Raw genomic sequence first — 26092 nt, forward strand, 5'->3', positions numbered from 1 at the left:
TTCCAGGATAGCAGTGGATAGCTGCCACAGAAAGGGGCAGCAGGTGGTAAAAGCTGAAGACATCCTTTGAAGTGGTGGATTTTAAGGGTGTGGGAGTGGCAATGAAGAGGAAGTAGAAAAGCTACCTGCCTCCAATAATATGAAGTATGGGGAGGAGAGCAGAACCCAGTCCCCATTAGAGAGGGTGGCTGGGAAAACAGTACTCTCAGAAGATAGCCAGGTTTTGATTAGAAAAGAAGTTGAAGGGTTTTGATTAGAAAAGAATTCAGAGGAGAGTTTAAGGATTATAAGGATTTTGTTGATGTGAGATCATGAGTTCCAAGGATCATGTGGGAGGGTTTGCATGCTCTGGTTGGGTGGTAAATTAAGTTTCCTTTGGGGATGTACAGAAAGAGTTAAGAGTGCCAGGAGTGAGAATGGCCCATAAGACTTGGATTCCACAAAGGGAGGCTCCAACTCAAGGAAGGATTATGTCTAGAATTGGTTTATAAGGGAGTTTTTGTAGAATTTGCAATCATTTCTCTGTAGAAAAAAAATATCATTCTTGATAGGTTCCAAGGTTAATTCTCAAATGTACCTGAAAATTAATGCTGTTAAAGGAATATAGAACATACCCACCATGAATAAGAATGTTTCTCTGTGAAGTTTGGTTTAGAATTTCCACTTGGAGGAAGACATCTGTCTCCTTTCAGCAATGGGGCAGGGTGCCTTCACACACTGAGCAGTGGTGGTAGAAATTAGCAATGTTTGCTTTGGTTGTAATGGTAGTGGCCCTCACTCAGAGAAAAGGCTAAGCAGGGACTGGTTTGATATGGACGTGAGATGAGGAAAGAGTTTTCAGAGGCAGGGCCAATGGTGCTAAGGAGGGGCAAGGTTGGAGGAGTGGGGAGATAAAAAGAAGGAAGGCATTTTGGAGATGGCAAAGAACGTGCAGAGAGGATAATAAACCTCAGAATGAATGAATGTGGTAGAGTGAGGAAGGTGAGATAAAATGGGTTATTCCTTCCTTCCTTGTGGCTTCTTTTGAGACTCTACTAGCAGCTTAAGAGTGGCGGCCATATGCAATGGAATTTTGGATTCCTCTTCACCCATCTAGTTTCATTTTCTCCATTTTTTTCTAACTCTTTCTCCACTTCTCTTTTTGTGATGATGCCCTGTCACCAGACACGATTGTTGAGTATCTCTTGGGTGATGTGTGAAATGGAGGAAGGGGTGGCAGGTTTCAGCCAGTGGGGGAGGGGAAAGAAGTGGGAAGGAAAGGAAGTCCCCCACGGGCAGTTTTTTTTGGAGTAAATCATCAGTAAGTGACAAGTGTAAATTGGTTCTCTGTAAGTTGGGGCACTGACAGAATATATGCATATATATTAGAATATTATAATGTATTTCTATCATTAATGACATGAAGGGAGTTAATAGGAGTTAATACCAATAGCTGAGTAGAAAAAAATGTATGTATCCTGCTTACAGTTCCAGTAACTAACGTGTTTTATGATTTCAAATTTTGGTCTTGTAATCTAGACAAGATAAATAAAATTATATTTGTATTTTGTGAATATATATTTGTATTTTATGAACATGTATATGAAATTTACAATTTTGTATTTCATTCAAAGACACACATCTCAGGCACCATTTTCATAAGAACTAAAGTTTAACTTAAGATTTCATCTTTGGAACTGACATATCTATAACATTTGAACTCATGGATTTTTAACTTTTTCTCCTTGTCGGCAACGAAATTAAAGCATGTTATATATTATCATAGGATTGCTATTCTTCATAAATTTTGGTATTAACTGCTTACTTTTTAATTGTATGAGGTATAATATGATAATCTCATATTTTTGCGATGATAGAGTCACTTCATAGTTTTTTAAACGGGGAATGAGGAAGAGTTCTTTGGGAGCGAGTAAGAGCCACTGTTCATTGTGATACAATACTGATTTAATTTCACAAGATCAAAGGCAAAAACATGATTGTTGCTTAATATCTAACCAAATACATATGCTTATGTGAGAAGGAAGTGTAATACAGTGGTTCAAGACTATGGCTCTGGAGCCAGACAGACCTACATTGGAATCAGCTCATCTTGCAAGCTGTGTGTCCTGGCAATTATTTAACTCTTCAGGCTTAGACTCCTCACAGTAAAACTAGAGCAATCATGGAACAAGCCTCACTGGATGGTTGTGAGGATTAAGTGAAATGATGCAGGTGAGTGCTTAGCAAAGGTCCTGGGAAAGAATGAGTACTCAATGAATACTACTACCAATACTAAAAATGTCAGCTATGGTTGACCAGATGGATGGAATACCAAGCTACATGGAAAACGTGTAAGGGATTGTGGTGGATGTGTGTTTTGGTACCTAGCCCAGACACATTTACTAGACTGGTGCACCTGTTCCCTAGCTGCTCTGAGTGTTGGTTACTCATAGTCACAGCTGCTCCCTCTCTGGAAAATTGCCCTCAGCTGAACAGGCCACCTCACTGCCTGCCCTCATCCCCAACCCGGGGGAAAGCCTCAGCCAATGACTGTCTGATTGACATGTAGGTACAAAAGACTGGCCTGCTTGCCTCATGGTGTAACCAATTCTCTTCTACTTAGGAGAGACTAATGAGTGGTTCATCGGCATTCGCCCAGATCTATACTAAATGACTTCACATGCCAAACAAGTCAGGGACAGAACGACTCAGCCTTGCAGGTACAACTCCCAAAGTTCTAAAAAGGGGTCTTAGAGAAAGAGAGACTTAGCTGCCAGGCTCATATTGAGACTGAAAGTAAAATTAAAATATAGTAATTAAAGTTTTACTAAAATTCAATTCTGAGGCTCCTAGTGGCTAAAGCAAAAGAGAAGAGACAAGTTCAAATCACATGAATAGCATGAGTAGTGATTTTCAAAATCACACTATGCCTCAGTACTTTGGTGTGACAGAAATCTGTCATGTGGGTCTTCACAGGGAGCATGTTGAGTGAGGAGAGTGAAAGGCATCCCTATAGTAAATTCCATGCTGTGTTTTCTAGAGTCTTCTCTCACAGCAGATTAGTTGAGGGCTTTAAACCAAATTGCTGTTCCTCTAAGGAAAGGGGGAGGCAAGTCAGTGAGGTCCAGTGGCACACTTTTATGGGAGTCTGAATTAGTTCAAAGATCAAATCTTGATTCTCTAGACTAGAGGAAGGAATATGTCCATCATACTCTCCCCTAAGCCCCCACCCCATTCTCTCAGCTGTGTGTTTGATAGAAGTTGAACAGTATGCAGTTACAAGTTATTTTGGGGGGCATAAACCTAGGAGGCAGATTTTGCGTGTTGTTGACTACGGTCTGTCTCATGGGAATGGGAGGTTCATAGTGTTTTGTGAAAACTGTTTTCGCACCAAGACTGGTATTTCAACAGAGGCCTATTCCACCTGGGAAGGGAGACAGGCTGAGAGAACACTGTCTTCAGAAACCAGACTTTCCAGCCTTTTCTTGTCATGTGTTCGTTTTAATCTAGGCTTCAGAAAGAACATTCTGCAGATTCTTTGCTCAGACAAGCCTGATGGCTATGTACTGTGTGTTTACTTAAAAATGCTCCTTTCAGTTCAAATCACTTCCGAGGAAGATCAAGTTAAACAGTAAACGGGGAGTTTACAGTGGCTTGTATGTATGCCAGGGTTTTGTGGCGACATATCAAATCTGTCATTGCAAAGATAAGTCAGAAGAGAGATATTAAATATCATTTTTGCTGTTCCGAATCCTTCTTGCAAAGCCCAGGAACTGTCTCCTTTCCAACATTGAAAGATATGAAACAACAAGCCTGCAGGTCTTGGGAAAGAATGGCCTCCTCTCTTCAAAGAAATCTTCTTGGAGGGTGGCCTGGGTTGTTTTCCTTTAAGATTTTCTAGAGTGAACAGATGTAACAATTTCTATAATTTGCCTTGGTGCAGATGCTGAAAGAGAGCATTCACAATAAAATATATGCAGTCTATGTAATTTCAGCTGGATGTTCTGGGGTTTGAGAGTAAAAATGTGTACCTGCAAGCTGTTTTATGGCTTCTCAGTCATAATTATCTCTGTTACACAGAAGGCTACAACTGCAACTCCTCTTTCATGTGCAAGCTTTCCAAAAATATCTTGATAATTTTGCATATTCTGCAGGGCGCAGTGTTCTCCCTGTGTTAGGTTTGGAAAGTGTGTTAAAGTGTTTACTTTCTCTTTGTGATAAATTTATGAAGGAATCACACCAACAGAGAGGATGGAGGATAATCTGTGGAAGAAGCCCTTGCAAAAGGGGCAACGATGAGAATGGGTCTCAAGTAATAAACGCTGCACAAGAGCTTCGGCTAAGGTTATGGACAGCACGCCTGCAGATGATGCTCATTTACTGAAACCGCATTACCCTGATAAGATAGGAGAAAAGTGGTGGAGAAGGTGGTGAGAATGCTGAATAGCTGAGGCTTGCTACCTGCCTCTAGGGAGTCTGTGCTGATGCTTGTGGCATTCCTCAGGGGATAGATAAGGAGAGGGGCTGGGGCGTCATTGCGAAGCCAAATCCCCAGACAGCCAATGAGTGAATGCTCTGCTGCATATGTCCTCTGCCAGCTCAATGATTGACCCTCCCTCCAGTTGTCAGCCCAATTCACTGACTACTTCATTTGTCCCTGCTGCACGGAAATATATTTTCCACAGTAATTACAAAATGGATTGCTACCAGTGCCTCTCATTACACACATACTTGCTGAGCACCCACTAGTAAGTAGTTCAATAGTTACCATTGGGGTTCCATTGGTCCTCTCCGCCCAACACAAACAAGAAGTTTTCTACCTCCACAACGCAGTGGTGCGCGCTGTTGTATGGCATAACTGGAATTAAGAAAGAAAAAAAAGATGTATGAAATTTTCCATCTTAGAACTTGCTACTTTGGCTCACTAGTTATTTGCTTTCACCAAAGTGTATAAAATGTGAGACTAAGTCAGAAGGAAGAAGAGAGCGTAGGCAGCAGAGCGGGGCACCCACCAATCCACAGTGGCTCAGTGGTGTGTTCACAGCGATTGCAAACCCAACCCCTTCTGATTAATTTTACATAATGTTATTCCACAAATTAGTCAAGAACAACCTATCATGCTGCTTTCGATTCTTAAGTCCTCCTCACCTGCCTGACGATGGGGATCGAATTCTCAAACAATGATTGATACTCCCAAATGGTCAGGGCTGGGGGTCACTTCTTGGAAGAAATACCCCTGCATACGCTTGGAGCCGTTACAATGCTCTGCCCAAACTTGGTTTGCTGGCAGTCTTTCCATAAACAGACTCAGGGTGCTTGGTAGCTTTCTATTCCACAGCAATGAGCAAGCTGAATTTCCATACAGTTTTAAGTTTTTAAATTAAGGTCCTGCTGATTTAATGCCTTCTCCAAATGTATACGCTTAATTTCCTGTACAATGTCATTAGCAGCACAATCACACATTTTCTATCTATCTGCTTAGGAGCTCTTCTGTAACAAAGATAAAAACCATCAGGAACATCAGAAATATCCATTCCCCTTGTCTCACCCTTCTCCCTGCCCCAACGTGGTAACTGTGAGGAGGGGGTGTTATTCAGAAACCCACTAAAGCCAGGCTTCTCTGTATTTGTTCTCATTTCATTTTCTTTTGGGAAATACGCAGAACCAGAATAGGACACCCCTGTCACCCCGGGTGCAGTGCAGTGCTAGTCTCTGCTATTATAATATCGCATGGTAAATGCAAACGTACACAGCATTAGTTCTCATATCACATGCAGTGGTTTGGGCCCAGTGACACCAGTAGGAAAAATGATGTCCTTGTTCAGCTCATCATATGGGCACCTTAAATCTAGGTGAGGACAAATGGGGAGGTGATGTGCACGTTCAGGCAGGGAACTTATTGCTTGACACGGATCAACAGAGCACTTAAGAAACCAGTGCAGTGAGAAATCAATATGAGACAGGGCCAGCTCTTACTTTGTGCTCTTTTGCCAATGCCGAGAGAGAGAGAGAGAGAGAGAGAGAGAGAGAGAGACAGACAGACAGACAGACAGACAGAGAGACAGAGAGAGACAGAGACAGAGACAGAGAGAAAGAGAGGCAGAGAGAAAGTGAGACAGCGAGACACAAAGAGAGAGACAGAGACAGAGAGAGAGAGTGCGCCTATCTCATACTCGACTAATTTTGGATGATATATATCTCTTATTTCATTTTTATTATATATAATTTTTCTTAGACTGCACTTATATATGCTAGCTAAGATTTGTAAATAAAAATTAATAAGAAACAGGCATAGCTTTGAAACCTAAAACAGCTTCTGAAAGAGCAAATAAGATCATTTAAGCTTCTTGCTAAAGGATTTTAGGAGTTTTGATTATTTTATTATTTATTAATTTTTTATTGTGACTATTCATTGTTTTTGAACTTACATCCACAAGGGAGAAGGCATTGGTATGTAAACCTCTGATTTCTGGGATACTGTGGAAATTGGGTGTCCCGTGGATCTGTGTGGTCCATTAATTAGGTCAGTTGACTTAGGGAGTCATCTCCGGAATGTCCTTTTGCCCCTCAACCCTCAGTTATCTCTTTGGAAAATGCTTTTAACCATATAGCTCCTTCAGGCTTCACTTCTCAGAGTCCACTGAGGTAGATTACATGTTGAGTTCATTGAGCAACTAAGATTGGATATGTTTTGAATATCCCCTTTTAAAAAAAATTAACTCGTTTGGATTATGATGCTGGTTCCAAAATACCAAACACAAAAGGATGCTGCTTGTATATTATGTATATTGTGTATATTGTGAACAGTCTGGTGCTGCTCCAGTTCATCATAACGTCATCTGGTCAGTGTAAACTTACAGCATCGATTGTCATCTGTATGCATCTACTCACATGAGACATGAGTGTAAGAATAGAGGCCATTGACTCTAATCAATTTACTTGATGATGCCACTCTTCCAATACTTATTTTAGATTTTTGGTCAGTTCAATGCCCAAATCTTATAAATAATGAAAAATTATATTATCTTCTTTTTCACTAGAAGTCCAGCTTTATAATAAAGCACAATCTCTAAAAATATAACACTTGTGTTTTGTTCTTGCCATTCATTTGCTCCCATTCAGGCAAGCAGAAATTAAGTGAAGGAAATAAGACATGATTTGTTCTTAAGCCTCTTTCTCATTTGATTACCCCTATTGTTATGCTTTATGCAAACAAATGAAACTATTGCACTAAACTAACTATTGAAACCTTCAAAATAAGAGAGAAGGTCTTTGAAGTCCTAATACATAGGCCACTTGAGGGTATTCTCATTTATCTACATATATACATATATGTACGTATATATCTCTATATATCTACATATATCTACATACATTTGCTCGTGTTTTTAGACCTTGCATGCTATATTTCTTCGCTATTTCAGTATTCTCATTCCTGAATTACTCTCTTTTCTGAATTATTACCGTGAATCGAGAGGTTATAAATACATACAAATAACTCTTTTGAAATTATTCTGAACGTAAAATGCTCCAAATTTTAAAAAAACCTATATTAAATCAATGTTTAAGTTTTGCAAAAGACCTCATTTCTTTGACTTCTGATTAAACCTGAAGGAAAGCAAAATAAATAGGGCAGTGAGCAAAAGAAAACATCTGTTTAAAATGGCACAAGTTACTGCACCTATCGGTGATCTTTTAAATAACAAGGAATACATGCCTGACCCTTTCCAGATTTCTCTAGTGCTGGACACTGGCCTCGCCCTCACAGTCAGGCATCGGAGAAGTTTGTTCTCCATGCTCATATACAGCCCAGTGTGAGTTTTTAGCGTGTCAGTCAGTGAGTTAGAGGGAAAGGGTAAAGAGAAGCTAATCAGGATGAAATGAGATTAAAGGCTGTCTAATTTTACAGCAACTGTGATCCATCAGCCACTGTGAAAGTGACAGTGGAAATGAATGATGGAGACAGACAGGTGGGGCTGTACATTTCACTGATTTATCCTCAAATGCACTGGGCCTTATTTTATTGAGTGAACATGACCGCATTTATCATGACTGTCATCTAAACCCACTTCCCTCCATTTAAAAAGGTCACTTTACTCAGAGGGAGTAGGAGAGAGTCACTTTCAAATCAGATTTAAAATCTAATAACACGTGTTTATCAGACCCTTTGTGAGAATTCTCAACTTTATTAGACAAACTAGATGTGCTAGAAGGAAAGGGGAAAAAAAAAGGCCAGAAAATAGAAAAAGGAAAAACCTTTAGTCATCTGAGGGAATATATTCATTTAGTCTCTAAATTTGAAGCAATTTGTATCATTTTTGCCTTTCCCACTCCACATACCTGAAATTCTATTCTAATGTAATTCTATTCTAATGTAAATTAAAACATTTACATTTAATATTTTTAATTAAGAAAGTAGGAAGCAGGTAATATCATAAAATAAACTTGGATAGGATGTTAAGTCACAGTATTTACTCTGCAGAATGATTCATCATTACACACTCAATAGATGTTAGCAATTGCTACAAGTTGAACCTCTGCCACAATTATATGCCTGTTAATTGATTTCCCATAATTTTAAGGCCATACAGATCTCAGTTACACAAAGTCTTTTATCCCTCTCTGTACTGGTGCAATAAAATGTCCTGGAATGTTGTACACAAAATTGGTCTTTGTAGATATGAAAATGGAGAGTCAAACCCTGAGAGTATTTTGTGTTCCTTTTCACAACAGTAACCACTACTTACCAACCATTTGCTATGTGCCAGGCACTGTGCAGGGGCCATATATATATGTAAATTAAATATGTAATTATATTTATATAGAGTTACCTATAGTCTATCTCTGAAAATATAACAACATTTGTGTATTTTCTTGCCATTCATTTACTCCCATTCAGGCAAGCAGAAATTAAGTGAAGGAAATAATATATGATATTATAATGCATGATAAAATATAATACATGATAAAATATACCTATATTTCATTTACCTATATCTTTCACTTAATATAACTAACTCCAAGGGAGGCATTACTCATTCATTTTATTTCTATAAGACATACCGAGGCCTTGAGAGGTTAAGTCACTTGTTGAAGGTCATACTCAGCTAATGAATGGCAGAGATAGAATCCAAACACGGGGATATCATGGGGATATCTGGATCCCAACCCACGCTCTTACCCATTTCACTCTACTGATTTTCAATAGGTATGTTCATCCAACCAGCAAGTAATTACTGAGTACCTGTGTGTTCAATGATGGTGTTCCTGAAATTTCTGTATAATTTTTTTGTATGGAATCATATTTTAAATGTTTATTATTCTCATATTTAAAGGAATCCTTAATTAAAGTAACTAGACACCTTTAAATTTTTTTCTATAAATCCGTATATTCAAATAGTTGGTTTTCTTAAAGTAGGGTACAGTTGTTTGATGGAGCCAGAAAAACACGGAGCAAATCAGCCAGGTAAGGGTGGGTAGAGTCTATTGGCAGAGGGTTTTTATTTTTTTTAAACAACGAGGGCATGTTTCAACCTTGTAAGCAGATTCAGAGAATCTTGGGCACAGAGGTCCTTTTCCTGGCACATAAAATGTGCAGGGGGCTTGTTGTATTTGTGAAGGACTTATTCTGCTAGAGATCTGCACTACTGTTTCCTCTCATACTTTACATCTAAGGAAGGTATACCTCTTCCAGCAGAAAGCACAGGACCACAAAGTTTCATGAACATCCAAACCAGATTGCATAGGGCTACGCCAAATTCACGGGATTGCTGAATAAATGGTTACTGAATGTTTATTACCTTGATGTAACATCTATGAGGGCCTAGATTTCCTTTTGGCTTCAAATACATAAATTTGCAAAACTGTCAAATATGACATACTTCTTAATTTTTTTGGAAAAGTAATTAAAACCCATGGTAAAAAATACAATCTGAGAAGAAAGAAGGACGTACGGGACCAATAAGTTTTCCTCCTGTCCCTGATCCCAGCCTTTCAGTTCCCTACCACACAGTCTGTCACTGTTACTGTGTTCTCGGATTTTCCTTCCAGAGAGATTATATATATGAGTCATTTCCTTTAATACCAATGGCAGCAGTGTACTATGGGCACACTGCTTAGTACCTCAAGAGTATGTTCATTTATTCATTCCCCACCAATCAAATATTTGTTCAGCTGCTACTCTATGCCAGGCAATGTTCTACCTGCTGGGGAGGTCATGGTGAACAGCATCAAGGAACATTCTAGTCAGGGGAAGCACAGGATAAACATGGACACAAATAAATAGGCACTTTTGTTTCAAATGACAAATGCAATGAAGAAAAGTAAATCAGAGTCAGAGAAGAGGGAGTGACAGGGTGGAAATTTTGATGGTGGTCAGGGAAGGCCTTTCTGAGGAGAGGAGTTTTGAGTAGAGAATTGACTGAAGGGAGCTTTGCAGGGTCTTGGTACGGGAATAGCAAGCACAAATGCCACGAGGCACAGGTGTGGGGGATGTACCAAGAACAGCAGGAAGACCAGGGGTCTGAGATGCGGTCTAGGAGGGAGCCCGAGGGCAGATCAGGTGCAATGTTGCAGGCTTGGTCAGAACACAACACTTTGGTTGCCCACCACCACATTCTTTTTAACAGCTGCACAGTGTTCCATTTGATGGGTATCCAATAATGTATTCCATTCCTTTCTGATGGCCATTTATTAATTCATTCAACAAACATTTACTAAACACTCAGTATGTGCAGACACTTTTCTGGTTGCTGATAATACAACAGGGCACTAAGCTGACAGTGTCTCTGCTCTCATAGAGCTTGCATTATAGGGGAAAGAAGAATGTAAATAAGTACATAATGCATAAGAATGCAGCCAGGTGAGGACAGATGATATAAAGAGAAATAAAATGGGACGATGTGTTAGAGAGTGAGTGCCTGGTTATTGCCCCAGCTGGGGTGGCCAGGGAGGGCCTCTCTGGGGAATGGCATCTGAGGTAGAATTTGAAGGGTGAGAGGGAGCCATTGTTAGAAAATAAGGGGAAGGAATCCATGCTGAGACTGAAGCAAGAATGAGCTGGATGTGCCTGAGAAGCCAAAAGAAAGCCTCTGTGTCTGGCACTCTGAGGGTAACAGCCAAAGAGGGGTGAGCTGACATCGAGACGCAGGCAGAGGCTGGGAAGATGGTCTTTATAAGCCAGAATAAGTGGTATGGATTTTATTTTTAGCATGACAGAAAGGCATTGGAGGGGTTTTAAGCAGCGGAATGACATGGTTTGATTTATGTTTTAAAAACATCACTCTGGCTACTATGGATGTTGTGGGAATAAAAGAGGGAGAAGAGGGAGATGAGGTAGGGTGCTCCTACTGTGGTCTAGATGACAGACGATGAAGGCTTGATTAGAAAGGGATCCTAGGGATGGAGAGAAGGGGACATGTGTTGAAGGCTGCTGCTATGACAAACAGTGCTCTGCTGAGCGTCCTCATAGGAACACAACATGTATACACAGGACTTTATCTGTAGGATTAATTCCTCCAAGTGAAATTTCTGGGGTAAAGGATGGATGCATTTTACATGTTGATGGATATTGTTACACTGTATCCCTTTTTAGATTTGTATCTTTGCCAATATGGTAGATGAACAATTGGTATCTAGTTAAAATTTAAATGTGTATTTATTTAATTATGATAGGAGTTGAGCACCTTTTTACACATTTAAAATCCATTTGTATTTCATACATTTTTCTGTTGGGTTTTGATTTCATGATATCATAATTTATGTTACCTATAATTATGTGATTCCTGTTTTTAAAGTGTTCTTTTCTATGGAGTTATCTAAGCTGGCAAATAAATGATATTTTGGAAGCAGGGTATTGCTAGACTATATATTTGTGAAATATTTACTCATTGAAGCAAATTCAAATAGCAATTACATGCTGTTGAAAACAAATATAACCTGAAAGAAAGATGCTTCATTTTAATAATATTGAATGAGTTTTCTTTGCCATGGGATTGTAGATGATTTTCTTTTTTTCACAATTTCTTCAATTTTATAGTCACTGTAATTGAGAAACATAAATGTTTAAAAATTTACTAGTTTGATCCTATATCCAGTCTTTCTACAAAGATATAGCAAGTTGGCCAACGACTCTCTGAAGACAGAAACAGACACACAGTAAAACATCTTACATGAAGTAGCCACTTGATGTTATTGAATAAATAATCCACAGGAAAGGCTCTGTTACTTTTTTTCCTGTTATATTTGGACTGTACTACCCCTGAAAACTACAAATAAATGGAAATGTTTTGTGTATTTGGGGACGCTTTGATCATTATGGACAGTTAGTCTGGAAAATTAATCCCCATAAGAAATTCACATTGCCTGAATCCAGTGGTAAGTTGGTTGAGGTTCTGAATTAACCCAAAGGTTGCCAACACTTTCTCCCTCACCCACAATTTGTTCTGCACACACTGAGCTAGGTTCCCATAGTTACTGGAGACAAAGTTTTTGAAGTGAGTTCAAGATGTATAAATCTGAAAAAAGTACACTTGTGTTAGGGTTTGGAAGCTGTGCACGAACCAAGAGAGCTTTTTCTCTCTCGTAGTTCCAAATTGTATCTAAGGGAGAGTTTTCCTGACAATGAGTATTGCTTTGTTACTCCCTCCTCTGTACAACTATTGTCCTAAATGCATGCCTTTACTGTACACTTGCCAAGTCATGATACAGTACATTAAAATTGCCTGTCTTTTTTTGTCACCCCTAAAGAACCTATAAGCTCCTTGAGGCCAGACTGTGTCATCTCTATAGCTTTATGCCTGGCACAGTGCCTAGTACATAGTGTTGGGTCAGACCCAGGCATTGCTACAGCTTTTATACCTAATACAGTAATTAGAAATATTAGCAAATCGATAAATGTTAGTAGCATGAATGAGTGAACGCTAGCTAAGAGACACTGTGGAATTTACTTCCTTGGAAGGTGTAAAAAATGTTATGGGTACCAGAAGTTGTGAAGGAGAGTGGAAGTGAGGGAAGAGAAGGGAAGAAAGGGAAGAAGATGTGCCTTACATCAGGATTCTGTGGCTTCTAGTATAGATGTCACTCTATATGCAATCCATATATTAGTTTTAAACAAAAGATGTTTCTAAGTTCTTCAAAAACTGTGACATATTTCTTTAGGAACTATCATAGACCTAACTATGCCAAGGTCAAAGATTTTCAATAAATCATTGTTTTTTTTTTTAAAGATTTTATTTATTTATTTTTTACCCCCAAAGCCCCAGTAGATAGTTGTATGTCATAGCTGCACATCCTTCCAGTTGCTGTATGTGGGACTCGGCCCCAGGATGAATGGAGAAGTGGTGCCTCGGTGCGCACCCGGGATCCGAACCTGGGCCGCCAGCATCGGAGCGCGTGCGCTTAACCACCAAGCCACGGGGCCGGCCCTCAATAAATCATTGTTAATGTACGGTTTTAGCTCTGAGCACTTAACTGGGGGGAAGTGCTAACAACCAGTGAGGCTAAGGGGACTTAAAATAGGACTTCAATTAGCTATTTAGGCAAAACTGACTTTCAAAGTCTTATTTTTATTTTAATTAGAATATTTTCACTAATGTGTTCCTAAATTATGATTGTGTTATTATTAAAAAATCAACTATTTAATTTTGGATCCTTCCTGACATGTTAGTTAGAAGTTAAATATAGTTTTATTTTCACTTTTGGAAAGCAAAAAAATCTTTGGGAGTGAAAGCTGCAATCTCTTCCAAAGATTAGCTTTTTTTTCTTTCTTTCTGTTTTATGAAGTGTTGTGTTTTCAGAGACACGTGGATGAAACATGCTAGTGCTTTGAGGTTTGCCCTTTCCTAAGTGTCAACACAATGTCTTCCTGGTCATGAGAAATTTCACTTTTCATTATTCTACACCTAAAAAGCCTCATTAAAAAATAGTAAACTCTGAGGGCCGATCTGGTGGTGTAGTGGTTAAGTTTGCATGCTCTGTTTCAGTGACCCCGGGGCAGCCTGGAGTGGCCTGGGGTTTGCAGGTTTGATCCCGTGTGCAGACCTACACACCGCTCATCAAGCCATGCTGTGGCAGCGTCCCACGTATAAAATAGACGAAGATTGCCACAGATGTTAGCTCAGGGACAATCTTCTTCAAGTAAAAAGAGAAGGACTGGCAGTGGATGTTAGCTCAGGGCCAATATTCCTCAACAACAACAACAACAAAAAATAGTAAACTCTTTAAATGAATTAATGTAGTAGAGCAATACATATTATTGAAACCTGTGAAAATAAGACTCTTGACAAAAGTCAAGGGAGCCGGGGCTACTTTTACTGTGGATGATATGGCAACAGGATAGCAAAAATGATTCTTAAATAGTTTAAATTCTCTTAGATGATGGCCCCATAGTTGTCCCAAATTACTGAGGGCAGGAGGAAGGAAATGGGTGTGGTCTATATAGTGAGAATTTATAAGGAAGAGTTTTCTGATGTAGATCACACAAACTCAATGTTAGAAAGTGAATTCTAATGGTTCACTTTAAAACCCATGAGATATCAAAAGGTACATTTAAGAATCATTTATCTATCAACTCACTTATTCACTCCCTTCATTCAAAAATACATATCAAGGAACTATTAGTTATAGTGCTAAACACTGGGACACATTCCTGTACTCCAGATCTCACGGTGTAGAAAGAAAGAGAACATATAGGCAGAGCAATAGGATCCCCAGTGCTCTAGGAAAAGTGCAATAGAAACACCAGGGAAATGACTAAAACTTCAGAAAGAGAGGCTTAAGCTAAATCATAAGGCTAAGCAGGGATTTTCCAGATTGTCACAGCAGCAAAAGTCATTATCAGTAAAAGGAACATGGATTCAACAAATATTTATTGAGCTCCTACTATGTGCGAGATCTTGGGCTAGGCCCCAGTGATATTATTTTTATTTTAATTAGATTATTTTATAAAAATTGATTATTGGGGCTGGCCCGGTGGCATAGTGGTTAAGTTCATGTGCCCTGCTTCGATGGCCCGGGGTTCACAGGTTCAGATCCCGGGCGTGGTGGACCTACACACTGCTCACCAAGCCATGCTGTGGCAGCATCCCATATACAAAATAGAGGAAGATGGGCACAGATGTTAGCTCAAGGCCACTCTTCCTCAGCAAGAAGAGGAAGATTGGCAACGGATGTTAGCTCATGGACAATCTCCCTTACCAAAAAAAAAATTGATTATTGAGATTATATTAATTTCCAAAATGTTCTTAATATTATGATCAAATTATTACAATATCAACTATTTTGTTAAGGCCAGAGAAAATGTGTTTGGGTAATGTGGGAGCAAATAAAAGGGAAGGGCTGTCCTCTGGGCTGTCCCTTTAGGCAGCCATCCCCCTCTCCAACTCAAATTCCCTCTGGCGCAGTCTCTCCTTAGACCAGCCAGCAGCAATGGCATCTACTAATTAACTCTCTCCCGACATTTGGAGCCACCTGATAGTTCTGGGAGCAGCTGGTAGGATTATCAGAACTGTGAGCAACTCTTCAGTTCCTTTCAGACCACCTCTCACTGCATTTGCTCTTGCTGCTTCAGTGTGTTATTGTGCTATTGCACTTCTTCCACGTCAAAGGATATTTCACCGCAAAGATTCAGAAGGATTTGCTATACATTCCACCCACGGCCATTTCACGGTGTGCGCATGTGTATATTCACACAAACCCGTGTGCGTGTGTTATACCCCGGAAGTACTGGGGCAGTCGGGCTGGGCAACCAGGATTATACTGAGTCAACAGCTTATAACACACAAGTGAAATTAAAGCACAGTCCATGATCTTAGGAGATGAGCCCAAGATGGGTGGTCTTGGCCAATGAAGAGGCACCTAGAACTGCCTCTTGAGAAAGTTCTGAAATCTGTATTGCTGGGAAAAAGTGGAGAACTGGAGCTATGCATATCCTAAGAGAGAAACATGTAGGGCAATGTGATGAATACTGAAGTTCCTTTTTTGGCATCATTTTTTCTTTTTTTTTTGTGAGGAAGATCAGCCCTGTGCTAACATCTGCCAATCCTCCTCTTTTTTTGCTGAGGAAGACTGGCCCTGGGCTAATATCCATGCCCATCTTCCTCCACTTTATATGGGACGCCACCACAGCATGGCTCACCAAGCGGTGTGTCGGTGCGTGCCCGGGATCCAAACTGGCGAACCCCGGGCCGCCGCAGCAGAGCACGCACACTTAACCGCTTGTGCCACCGGGCCCGCCCCTGACATCATTTTTTACTGGCAAAACTAGACAGTCAGTGAATGTTAAGTGATTTTTACTGATGAATAAATTTATGAATGTGCATGAATATTTGGCACTTTTCTTGTCTTAGAATTTAGGCTGAGACTCTAAGGCTGAAGCTAATCTTAAGATATATGCCAGGCCATCTATGCAGGACTTGCTAAAAGTGGCTCCTAAACTGGTTCTGACTGGTTGTAGGTATGTGTGTACATACATACATAAATACACACACATGTATTTAGCCTATATATACAATGATGTGGAAGACTGTTAGCAAGCAGGGATTTTTTTTTTTGAGAGAGTGGTTGTGGGAGGTTGTGGTAGCACTGGGCATTTTCCATCCACAGGAGAACAGAATGTTCTTCTCATCCTTCACCCCAAAGACAAAGCAGAGACTGGTGGAAAAATTCTTGGGCCAGATATTTCCATGCCTTCTGGGGCTTGGCAGGCACAAGGAGAAGCGGCTGGTGGGAGCTGTCTGTGATGGCAGTGTGAAGGGAGAGAGCTGGAGAAGAAGTGGCCTGGACTTCTGGTATGGCTGGGTACTGGAACCCAGCACCTTCCTGTGGGCTGGGCCGGTGCTTGGGAAGCTTGCTTGGCTGGAATGGTCTTGAATAGACCCCCTCCCCAAGAAGATGAATTGCCAGGTCTAGGTGAACCTAACAGAAGCTATGTGATGGATCGCCCACGGAGCAGTGGGAGGTCTTCAGAAAGAGGTTCACCACAGAACCCATAAAGGCAGCTCATCAAACAACAAAGTCAGCCTTTATAGCATTCACCTCTCCAAAGCCAGGCTCTAAAAACACCAGAGCTCTTCTCTCATTGCCTTTCCCTCCTTCAGCTCTAACCCTGGTAGAGTCAGACTACTCAGGAAGGCTGACTTCCTCCAGGGTGGCTCAGCCCTGCTCACCCTCGTGTTAACATCAGTATGCAGGCGAGGGTTAATATAGCAGACCCGAGACTGCTATCCTTAGAAAGGCCTGCTTGCAAGGCTAGACTTTGGCTGGCATCTGGGAGTGTAGACTTCAGGAGTGTTCCCACTACCTTAACTAAGAGGGGCTGTCTGTGCCCAAATTGTACAAACAATGTGATTCATACTGAATATCTGCTTTTCTTCTGGGAATATGGAATTTTCATATGTGCTAGGCAGATGTCTACCTGACCAGCCCGCTAACAAAAGCCTTGGGCACTGAGTCTCTAATGAGCTTCCCTGTAGACAACATTTCACAGGTGTTGTCACAATCTGATGCTGAAGAGAATAAATGCGTCCTATGTGACTCCACTGGGAGAGGACTCTTGGAAGCTTGCGCCTGGTTTCCTCTGGACTTTGCCCCAGGCACCTCTCCCTTTGCTGATTTTGCTTTATATGTTTTCCTTGTAATAAATCGTAGCTGTGAATATGACTGTATGCTGATCCTGTTAGTCCTCCTGGTGAATTACTGAACTTGGGGGTGGTCTTGGGGATCCCTGATACAATAGGAGACAGAGAAACGTCAAATGTATTTAGAAAATAAAGTTTTAATTTAACACCCCAATATAACTGGGGCTGCTTTAAGAACTTCCTGAGGTATAGTGCACTGGGAGAGATGAGACATCCAACGAAGATGTTTTGAAAAAATCAGTGGTTGGAAAAAATTGAGTTGTTGGAAAAATTCAGTTGGCCCCGTATGTGAAGCTCTTTCAATAAACCGATTATGGATGTATGTATTTATGACAAGACTGCTTCTGGATTCTTGAGGAACATTTTTAGCTGGGAAAGCATGAGCTCCAGATTCCTCTGGTTGGAATCGATGGGCAAATCTCTCCTGAGACTCTACTAGTGCCCAACACCATCCGGTCAGAGGTGCTGGAGGATTTGTCAGAGAAATTGACACTATGGCCCTTTTTACTTCCTCAGGAAACTTGCAGTCTAGTTGAAACACTAAAATAGACATATATTGGACCATCTGGGTGGAATAATACAATGGTGTAGGAGCTTTGTGTCACAGGAGTCTGGAGAAGGGAGAAATCACTGGAGCTTGGCTTTGTCAGGTAGCGCTGTGCCATCTTCAATCTCTCCCCAGCCATTACACCCTTCTGTCATCTTCACAGGGTGCTTTGCCTTATCTTTAAAAAACAACAGAAAATGCAAACTTCTTTCATCCTGCTGCCCCTTCCAGCTATCATTAGAGCACCCCACTCTCTGGGCCCCAAAGCTGGGCCCATAATTACAGTGATGGACACAGTGAGTGACTGGTCTGGAGATGGTCCCATGACCCAGCCAGGCCTTCCAAAGGGGTGATACTGGAGCTGACAAGAAGAAACCTTTCCTTTCTGACCACAGATCCTTGAGCTGCTTGTGGCAATGAGGAGCAGGTCTGAGCAAAGAAGGAGCTCATGTAGTGAGGAGAAATGAGACCTACAGAGAAGGAATCCTGACAGGATTTTGAAATTTGTTTCTGAGTCATCTGTAAAACAATGCTGCCCTGCCCTCCTGGTTATGTGGCCCCATAAATCCCCTTTCTCCCATGGACCTTTACAATCGCCTCCTAAAGATCTCCTTGCTTTCATTCTTGCCCCCTTTGGCTTAATCTTCACAGAGCACTCAGAATGAGGCTTGTAAAGCCTAAGTCTGGGGTCTGGCCCCATGGCCAAGTGGTTAAAGTACCACGTGCTCTACTTCGGCGGCCCGGGTTTGCAGGTTCGCTCACTCACCATGCTGTGGCAGGGACCCACATACAAAAAAATAGAGGAAGACTGGCACAGATGTTAGCTCAGGGCTAATCTTCCTCAAGCAAAAAAAGAGGATTGGCAATGGATGTTAGCACAGGGTGAGTCTTCCTCAGCAAAAAAACAAAACAAAACAAGACAAACCTAAGTCAGAAGATGACATTCTTCTATTCAGTCCTTTCTTACTTCTCATTACTCTTAGAATAAATTTTAAAGTTTTCATAATGGCCTACAAGGACCATAATGCCTGGCTGCTGGCCACCTTTCCAACCTCCTCTCCTAGCCCTCTCCCCTCACCAATGGTTCTCCAGCCATACAGGCTTCCTTGGGATCCTCCCAACATCCCAAACACTTTGCTGTTTTAGGGACTTTGCACTTGCTGTTCTCTCTGCCTCATATGTTCTTCCTTTGTGTATCCTCATGGCTCGTTCCATCACTTTATTCAGGGGTCTGCCAGAAGGAGAGACCTTCTCTGACAATCCCATGAAAAAGGCCTCCCCTGTCATTCACTACTATTTTAACCTGCTTTGGTGTTCTTAATAGCACTCGATAATGCCTATCGTTATACAGGTTTTTGTTTGTTTATAAACTATTTCTATACTAATATTAGCTGCATAGGTAGGCAATATACTAATATATTAGCTGCACAGCTGCATGAATCCCCAGTGCCTAGAAAAATGTCTTGCACATAGTAGGCAACCAATAAATATTTGTTAAATTGATGACAAAATAGTTTAAATTATATTGAATTGGATTTCTATACCTCACAACCAATACTTTTAAATTTCAGATGGAGAAAGTAAAGCAATTTGGTTAAGGAGAAATAGTAATTCAATAAACACATGGCTTTAGCTACTTGGTTCAATATTGGAGACTTCAGTGCAATTTGTCTTTTAAAATGGAAGACAGTATAGAGTCATACAGATCTAGATTTAATATCATTTAACTGTGTGAGTTAGGAGCTGCGATTTTCTTCATAAGTAAGATGTGGATTATAATATCTACCTCACAGGGCTATTGTGAGAATTCAATTAAATTGGATAACTTATGTAAAGCACCAGGCTCATTACAGACAAACTATAAAAGTTAGTTCTTTTATTGTCCCCTTTCCTTAGTTCCTCCACCAAATATTCCTACATTGTTTAATTTTATAAAGGACCAAATATCTCTAAACAAGCAAAGTTCCTTCACTTGTGATCATAACTACTTAATAAAAGCATGAAATAGCTAAAGCATGGATTTGAAATGGAACTGACTTAAAACACAGTTTTGGCTTATTAGAGTAGGAATGTATGGTTCCCAAAAGATGATCACATCTGGATATGTGGATAGGATGAAGTGACACTGGTCCCCAAATTTTCAAGTGTTATGTTGGTGATGCTTAAAGTGGTTTAAACTCACTTCCTAACAACACAAGTTGCATGAGAAGAATAAGAGATTTCATTTAGTTGTCACCTAACATAGATCAGACACCTACTATGTACTGTGTATGAAACAGACTATACAAGCATAGTCCCTGACTATCAGGGGCTCACATCCAACGGAGGAAAAATTTACATGCACAATTTACACAAAAATATAATGCAAATCAGACTGTAGTTAATGATGTGATAGAAGTTTAAAGTACAGAGAAAGATGAGGCAAATGAAGAATGATTTTCTTAGTTGTCTTGGAAAATAATAGCTACAGGTAGATTTGTGTTGGGTCCTTGAGGGAGGTGGGAAATGGACTGATGGAGAGGGGCTTGGGGAATTCCAGTTGATGCCATCTGTGTGAACAAAGGCACAGTGGCTGGGGAACTGTTAGGCAGCTTTGTGGGGCTGGAGTGTAAAGTAAAGTTTGAGGAGCAATGGGACATAAAGTTAGAAAAGTAGAGAGAAACAAGGTCATGGAGGTCCCTGAACACCAAGGAGTCTACCTCTCTCAGGAGAGAGGCCTTGAAGTTTAAGGAGGGGAGTAAAGCATGAACTATGTGAACGGGGAATAGATCCTGTCCTTAGATCTTTCATTACCTGGGTATGTTTCTGCTAAAACAAAAAAAAGCCATCACCTTAAAGCTCCTAAATTCAACAGGAGAGAAAGGTAGGGGAAAAAATATGAAGAGCATGAACACCTTGAAGTGTCGAGCCAGAAAAAGTAAAACATAACCACATGTAAAGGCTAAGAGGCAAAGAAAACAGTAGAGTCAAACATCAATAAAAAAGGACCATTAACTAAATCATAACAATATAATGACAGGTAGATGTATTATTTGTGGAGAAGGAGTAAGCAAGAAACTTTTTATAAAATAAAGGGGAAGAAGAGAGGGAATAGTTCTAGTAACTAAGAAACTAGATATTATTGTAAACAAGACTGTCATTCAAACACTACTTCCAACTCAGTTTGGATTCTCCTTCCCTTCACGTAGACAAAATGGGGAGCAACATTACATCTACCCCACAGAATGACGACCGCTCTATGTGCTGTCATCCCACAAAGCCTGAATCACCGTTTAGCTTTTATTCTTCAGTAAAATAGCTAGTGAATTATCCTCTTTCCTCAGGAAAAGTATCTGAGCATCAAAGCCTAGTAGCAAGGACTAAATCTATTAAGCCTGCTTCCTTTTCACTGCCCCTCATACCCGATGTCCTTCCTTCCCTCCTGACTCAGCTTACATTTCAACGCTCATATTTGTAATAATTTCCTGGCACACACACTCAAGTCTTTTGCTCCTTTCTGTATTCTTCATACTTGCGTACCAAAACCAAATCTTGGTTATATTTAGCCCCATGTCAGCACATACACAACTGAATGTGGCTAGAGATATTTATACCATCATGTGAAAAGGCCTCGTTTAAAATTCATGTTATTGTTGCCTGAAATTCCTACTGTGTTTCCCTACACCATTCATCACCCCATTCTTCTAGATCAAGGGTTAACAAACTATGGCCCATCATCTGTTATTGTAAAGAAAATTTTATTGAAACAGTCACACTCATCAGTTTAAGTATTGTCTATGGCTGCTTCCTCGCTACAATGGCAGACTTGAATAGTTGTGCTAGAGACCTAATGGCCTGCCAAGGACAAAATATTTACTATCTTGCCCTTTACAGAAAAAGTTTTCTGACCTCTGTCCTAAATGACTATTTCACATCTTGTTCTCTCTCAACTCTCTAACATCTGCTCCCTGATTTACTTTTAGCTGATAACCTTGTTTTCTATTTCACTAAGAAAATAGAAACATTTAGAAAAGAACTCCCACAGGCTCCCAGCATCGTACCTAGCAAATTACCTGCATCAGTATAGCCTAAACTCTGCCTTTCCTTTTGTTTCCTTTTGTTATTAAAGATGGATAGACTGTCCATGCTTATTTCTAAAGTCAAGCTTTCCACTTGTGTACTAGGTCCCATTCCCTCTCAACTACTCAAGGATATTTTTTCCAGTGATTTTATCATGTCTTGCATCATTAATTTTTTCCCTCTTTATCAGATCTCTCCTATCATCAGAGAAACAGGCTGTTACACTGCCACCATAAAAAAATTTCCTGGATCAATATCCTCTTCTTCCTACCTATCCCATTTCTCCGTTTCCCTTTACATAAATAATCCTCAAAAGAGTTGTCTTTATTCAAAGTTTCCAATTTTTCCCCTTCCATTTTCACTTAAACTCTTTCCAATTAGATTTTTAGCTTCATCATTCCACTGAAACAGCTGTTGTTAAGTTAACATCCATGTTGCTATACCCAATGTCACTTTGTGCTCATCTCACGTGGTCTATCTGCAGCATTTGACAGTAGATCACTCTCTCCTTCACATGTGTCCTTCCGGGAGACCAGATTGGCTGTTCCCTGATCTGACTCCTTGCTGGTGTCTTCTCATCTTCTCAGTCTGAATACCTTGGTAAGCCCAAAGAGCTTGCCCTTTAAATCTCTTCTCATCACCATACATACTCACTACCTTGGTGATCTTCCAGCCACATGACTTTACAGCTCCACATGGATATCAAATGCACTCTCTAACTTAACATGCCCCCAAACAAACCCCTGGCTTTCCCCTCCAAACACTCTCCTTTCCACCTAAGCCAATGTCAGCTCCGTCTTCCCACTTGCTTGGGAAAAAAACCTCGGGAGCATCCTTGACTCCTTTCTTTCTCTTATATTATGCTTGATGAAATACATTATTTATTCCTCTTGGGATAAAACATATTCTTTTAGACTTTTTCTTTGCCTATTCACAATACATAAAAATGGATTATGATATATATGCTTTTCTAATCTGTTCTTTTCACCTGTAAATAAATGGTAAACTATTTTCATTTCCATAAATATAGATCTTCATTAATAGTTTTTAATAGTGGTATGCTATTTTTTTACTATGGACAAACAAAAACTTAACAATCCCTAATTGTCAAACACAAGTTTGGTTCCAATTAATTGCTGTGATAAACAACACTGAAATGAATATCTTTGAACATATAAATGATTATCTCTTTGGAACAAATTCCTAGAAGTGGGATTGCTGAAATCAGGACCATTATATTTCTTAAAAATCTTTTATGTAATCTACATATAAATGTATAAATATGAATAAAGATATTTTTCCAGATTCCTAGATAAGAGTGATATACTAATATATACTGATAAAAATTACATAACAAACTATTGATAATTTAGTAATGCTCTTTTACTAATTATATTTGAATTGCAGTTATGAATCCAATGTATGTAGATGACATCGTATATTCAATTTATAGAGAACGTGCCTTGTGACTGTGGATTCAAGGACCCTTTGCAATAGCTCCATGGCTCTCGAGGAGTTCGCAGACTGACAACCACAGCTTTGGCTGATGATGATTTAGAGAAGCAATTCACTTAGCATATGATCACAAATGGAACCTATTTCCTCTTTCATCCAAGTTGCTCACTTCATGATACAAGTGTTACAGTACTAATATTAATTCTGGTACTAAGTAGGCAAGTAAAAAGTTCTCATTAAAGCAGATTAATTATCGATACATAGTCAGAATCAAGTACGATTTTAACTAGAGGCTATTTAAATTAACTTCCTAGATTGAATCTTTTTACGTGCTGTGAGAGCTTCCCTCTGGAATTCACGGCAACCACTTCGGCATCCCTCAGGCACTTGGAGAAATGCTGAAGGAAGAACTAAGTCTGTTAATAGCCGTGGCTGCAGATGCCCATTCCTGCCTCCTGCTCAAACTCGCTTTTCTTGGACTGCTGCAATTTTGAACTGGGCCGCTAGATGGTGTACACTGTTCTTTGCTTGCCCCCCAGAAAAAGCATCAAGAACGATGCTCAGATATGGGACTCTAAATAAGGCCAATAAAAACAAAGAGGAAAACCACAACAGTAAGACAGATATTAGAGGGGATCTTTTTAAAACTCTGGTGTTCTTTTTTTTTTTTTTTGATGCAGATCATGCTGAGTGGGAGACTAATATCAACACTATTTTCTTTACTCCATTCTTTCCAAGTAATTCCAAATATTTGAGCTAAACCAAAATCTATCTCTGATTCTCTAGCTATTCATAGTAACCTACTTTCGAACTTCATACTTCAGTGCTGACGGCAATATAGTTTATTCTCTCTTTTAGAAACCCATGGACAAACACCTTAGCAGGGATATCCTATGCTAATATTGTTAAAGACAGATTTTTAAAATAAACAAAATCCTCTTCCTTACATTAAAGTTCTCTATCAGGTTTTTACAAACACACGGGCATTTAACTATGGATGATGTGTTTTTAGTAGCTTCAACATATCTTTACTCTTTATTGAATTCACTTTTTAAAATAGCAAATTGCTTTCAATTAAGAAGCAAACATTTTAGTGAAGAGTTGAAAGAATAAAAAAGTCCTCCTCCTTACCTTAAAGTACTCTCTTATATTTTCACAAATAACACATACATTTAAACTATGGATGATCTTTTTCTGATTCAGTAGTTGCAACATATCCTCTACTTTTCTTGTTATATTAACCTAGGTCCTATATGAATTGCAGCTCCTCATCTCAAGTAGCAGTTAACTTTCTGAATCCTTAATAGTCAAAGATGACTGTAGCAAATCAGTATGATCATCTCTTTGCAGGAAAATACTATTCAAACCAATGAGGGCCTTTGAGCTGACAAGAGCTCTCAAAGTTCATTTCCTCTACACAATAATGAGATGAAAAAAAAGTCTATAGGTGAATCTTCAGTTGGCAAATCTAAAAGTCAGTGAAATTACTAAAAGGCCTTAGTGGTACTTCTGAAAACAGACACTAATTTTATGTTCTCATTTTTTGAATTACAGTCATCTGACATTTAAAAGTAATTTTAAGGGAAAATTTTTTATTAACTGAGAAAAAAGATTTCTTGGGCTATATTGACAAATGATGACTATATTTTATAAATATAGTCAACTCATGCTCATTCAGTGACCAGTATCTGATTCATATATTATTCCAGTATTATTATTTCTTCTGTTACCTCCTTTCAGCCTGTCCTTAGGTTATTTAATTCTTCAGACACTGGGTAAAGCCAAAGAGCAGTAGTAAATGCAAATAAATTGATCATGTATCAGCTATAAAACACTGATTTTTTTTAATGTGGTAAGGGAATGAGGTAAGGTTAAAATTTTATAAATTGTGAGGTTTTCAGTTTGCTTAAATTTTAAAAATCATTTCATCCCTTTACTTCCTATAGTTAATATTCAGAAATTGGTTGTTTTTTTCACATTATGTTTTGTATCTAGTTTATATTTTTAATTTTTTTCAAATATTACTTTTGTAGATGCAAATCTTTTACATTATGATTTAGCTAAAAGATTTAGGTTTAATTTCTTTTTATTTACATTTTCTTATTTATCCTGCTGTCTTCATTACCAGTCTCGGCTGGGCCTATAGGAGGAAGGCCAACTCAGTCTGAGATTGAAATATCCCTTCTCTCCAAATGGCAAGGCCTTCCCAGTGATGGTCAAGATGTTGGACAAATAGCTCCAAAAACTCTCATGCAACTTGTATGTACAGGTCACACTAAATGCAGTGAACGGGCTGAATATTTTGGTTCTATTTGGCCCACTTTTAGTACATGAAAAAGTGTTATCAGTTCCTGTCATTGTTGTAGTATGGGCAGTCTTAAGGAAAGAATAATCTGTTACAACTGCAGTTTGATGA

The 26092-nt window shown here is 39.5% G+C and overlaps 1 protein-coding gene across 1 annotated transcript in view; it reads right to left on the bottom strand.

Annotated features, from left to right (window-relative positions):
- The window catches only part of KLHL14 (kelch like family member 14), a 95963-nt gene that overhangs the window by 18545 nt on the left and 51326 nt on the right, over nt 1–26092 (bottom strand). The window contains exon 3 of the mRNA XM_004422431.3: nt 4748–4837. Coding sequence (XP_004422488.1) covers nt 4748–4837 — 90 coding nt within the window. The remainder of the gene's footprint in view (nt 1–4747; nt 4838–26092) is intronic.

Source organism: Ceratotherium simum, chromosome 14 (assembly GCF_057802395.1).
Source record: "Ceratotherium simum simum isolate JZ-2026a chromosome 14, ASM5780239v1, whole genome shotgun sequence".
NCBI classification, from domain to species: domain Eukaryota; kingdom Metazoa; phylum Chordata; class Mammalia; order Perissodactyla; family Rhinocerotidae; genus Ceratotherium; species Ceratotherium simum.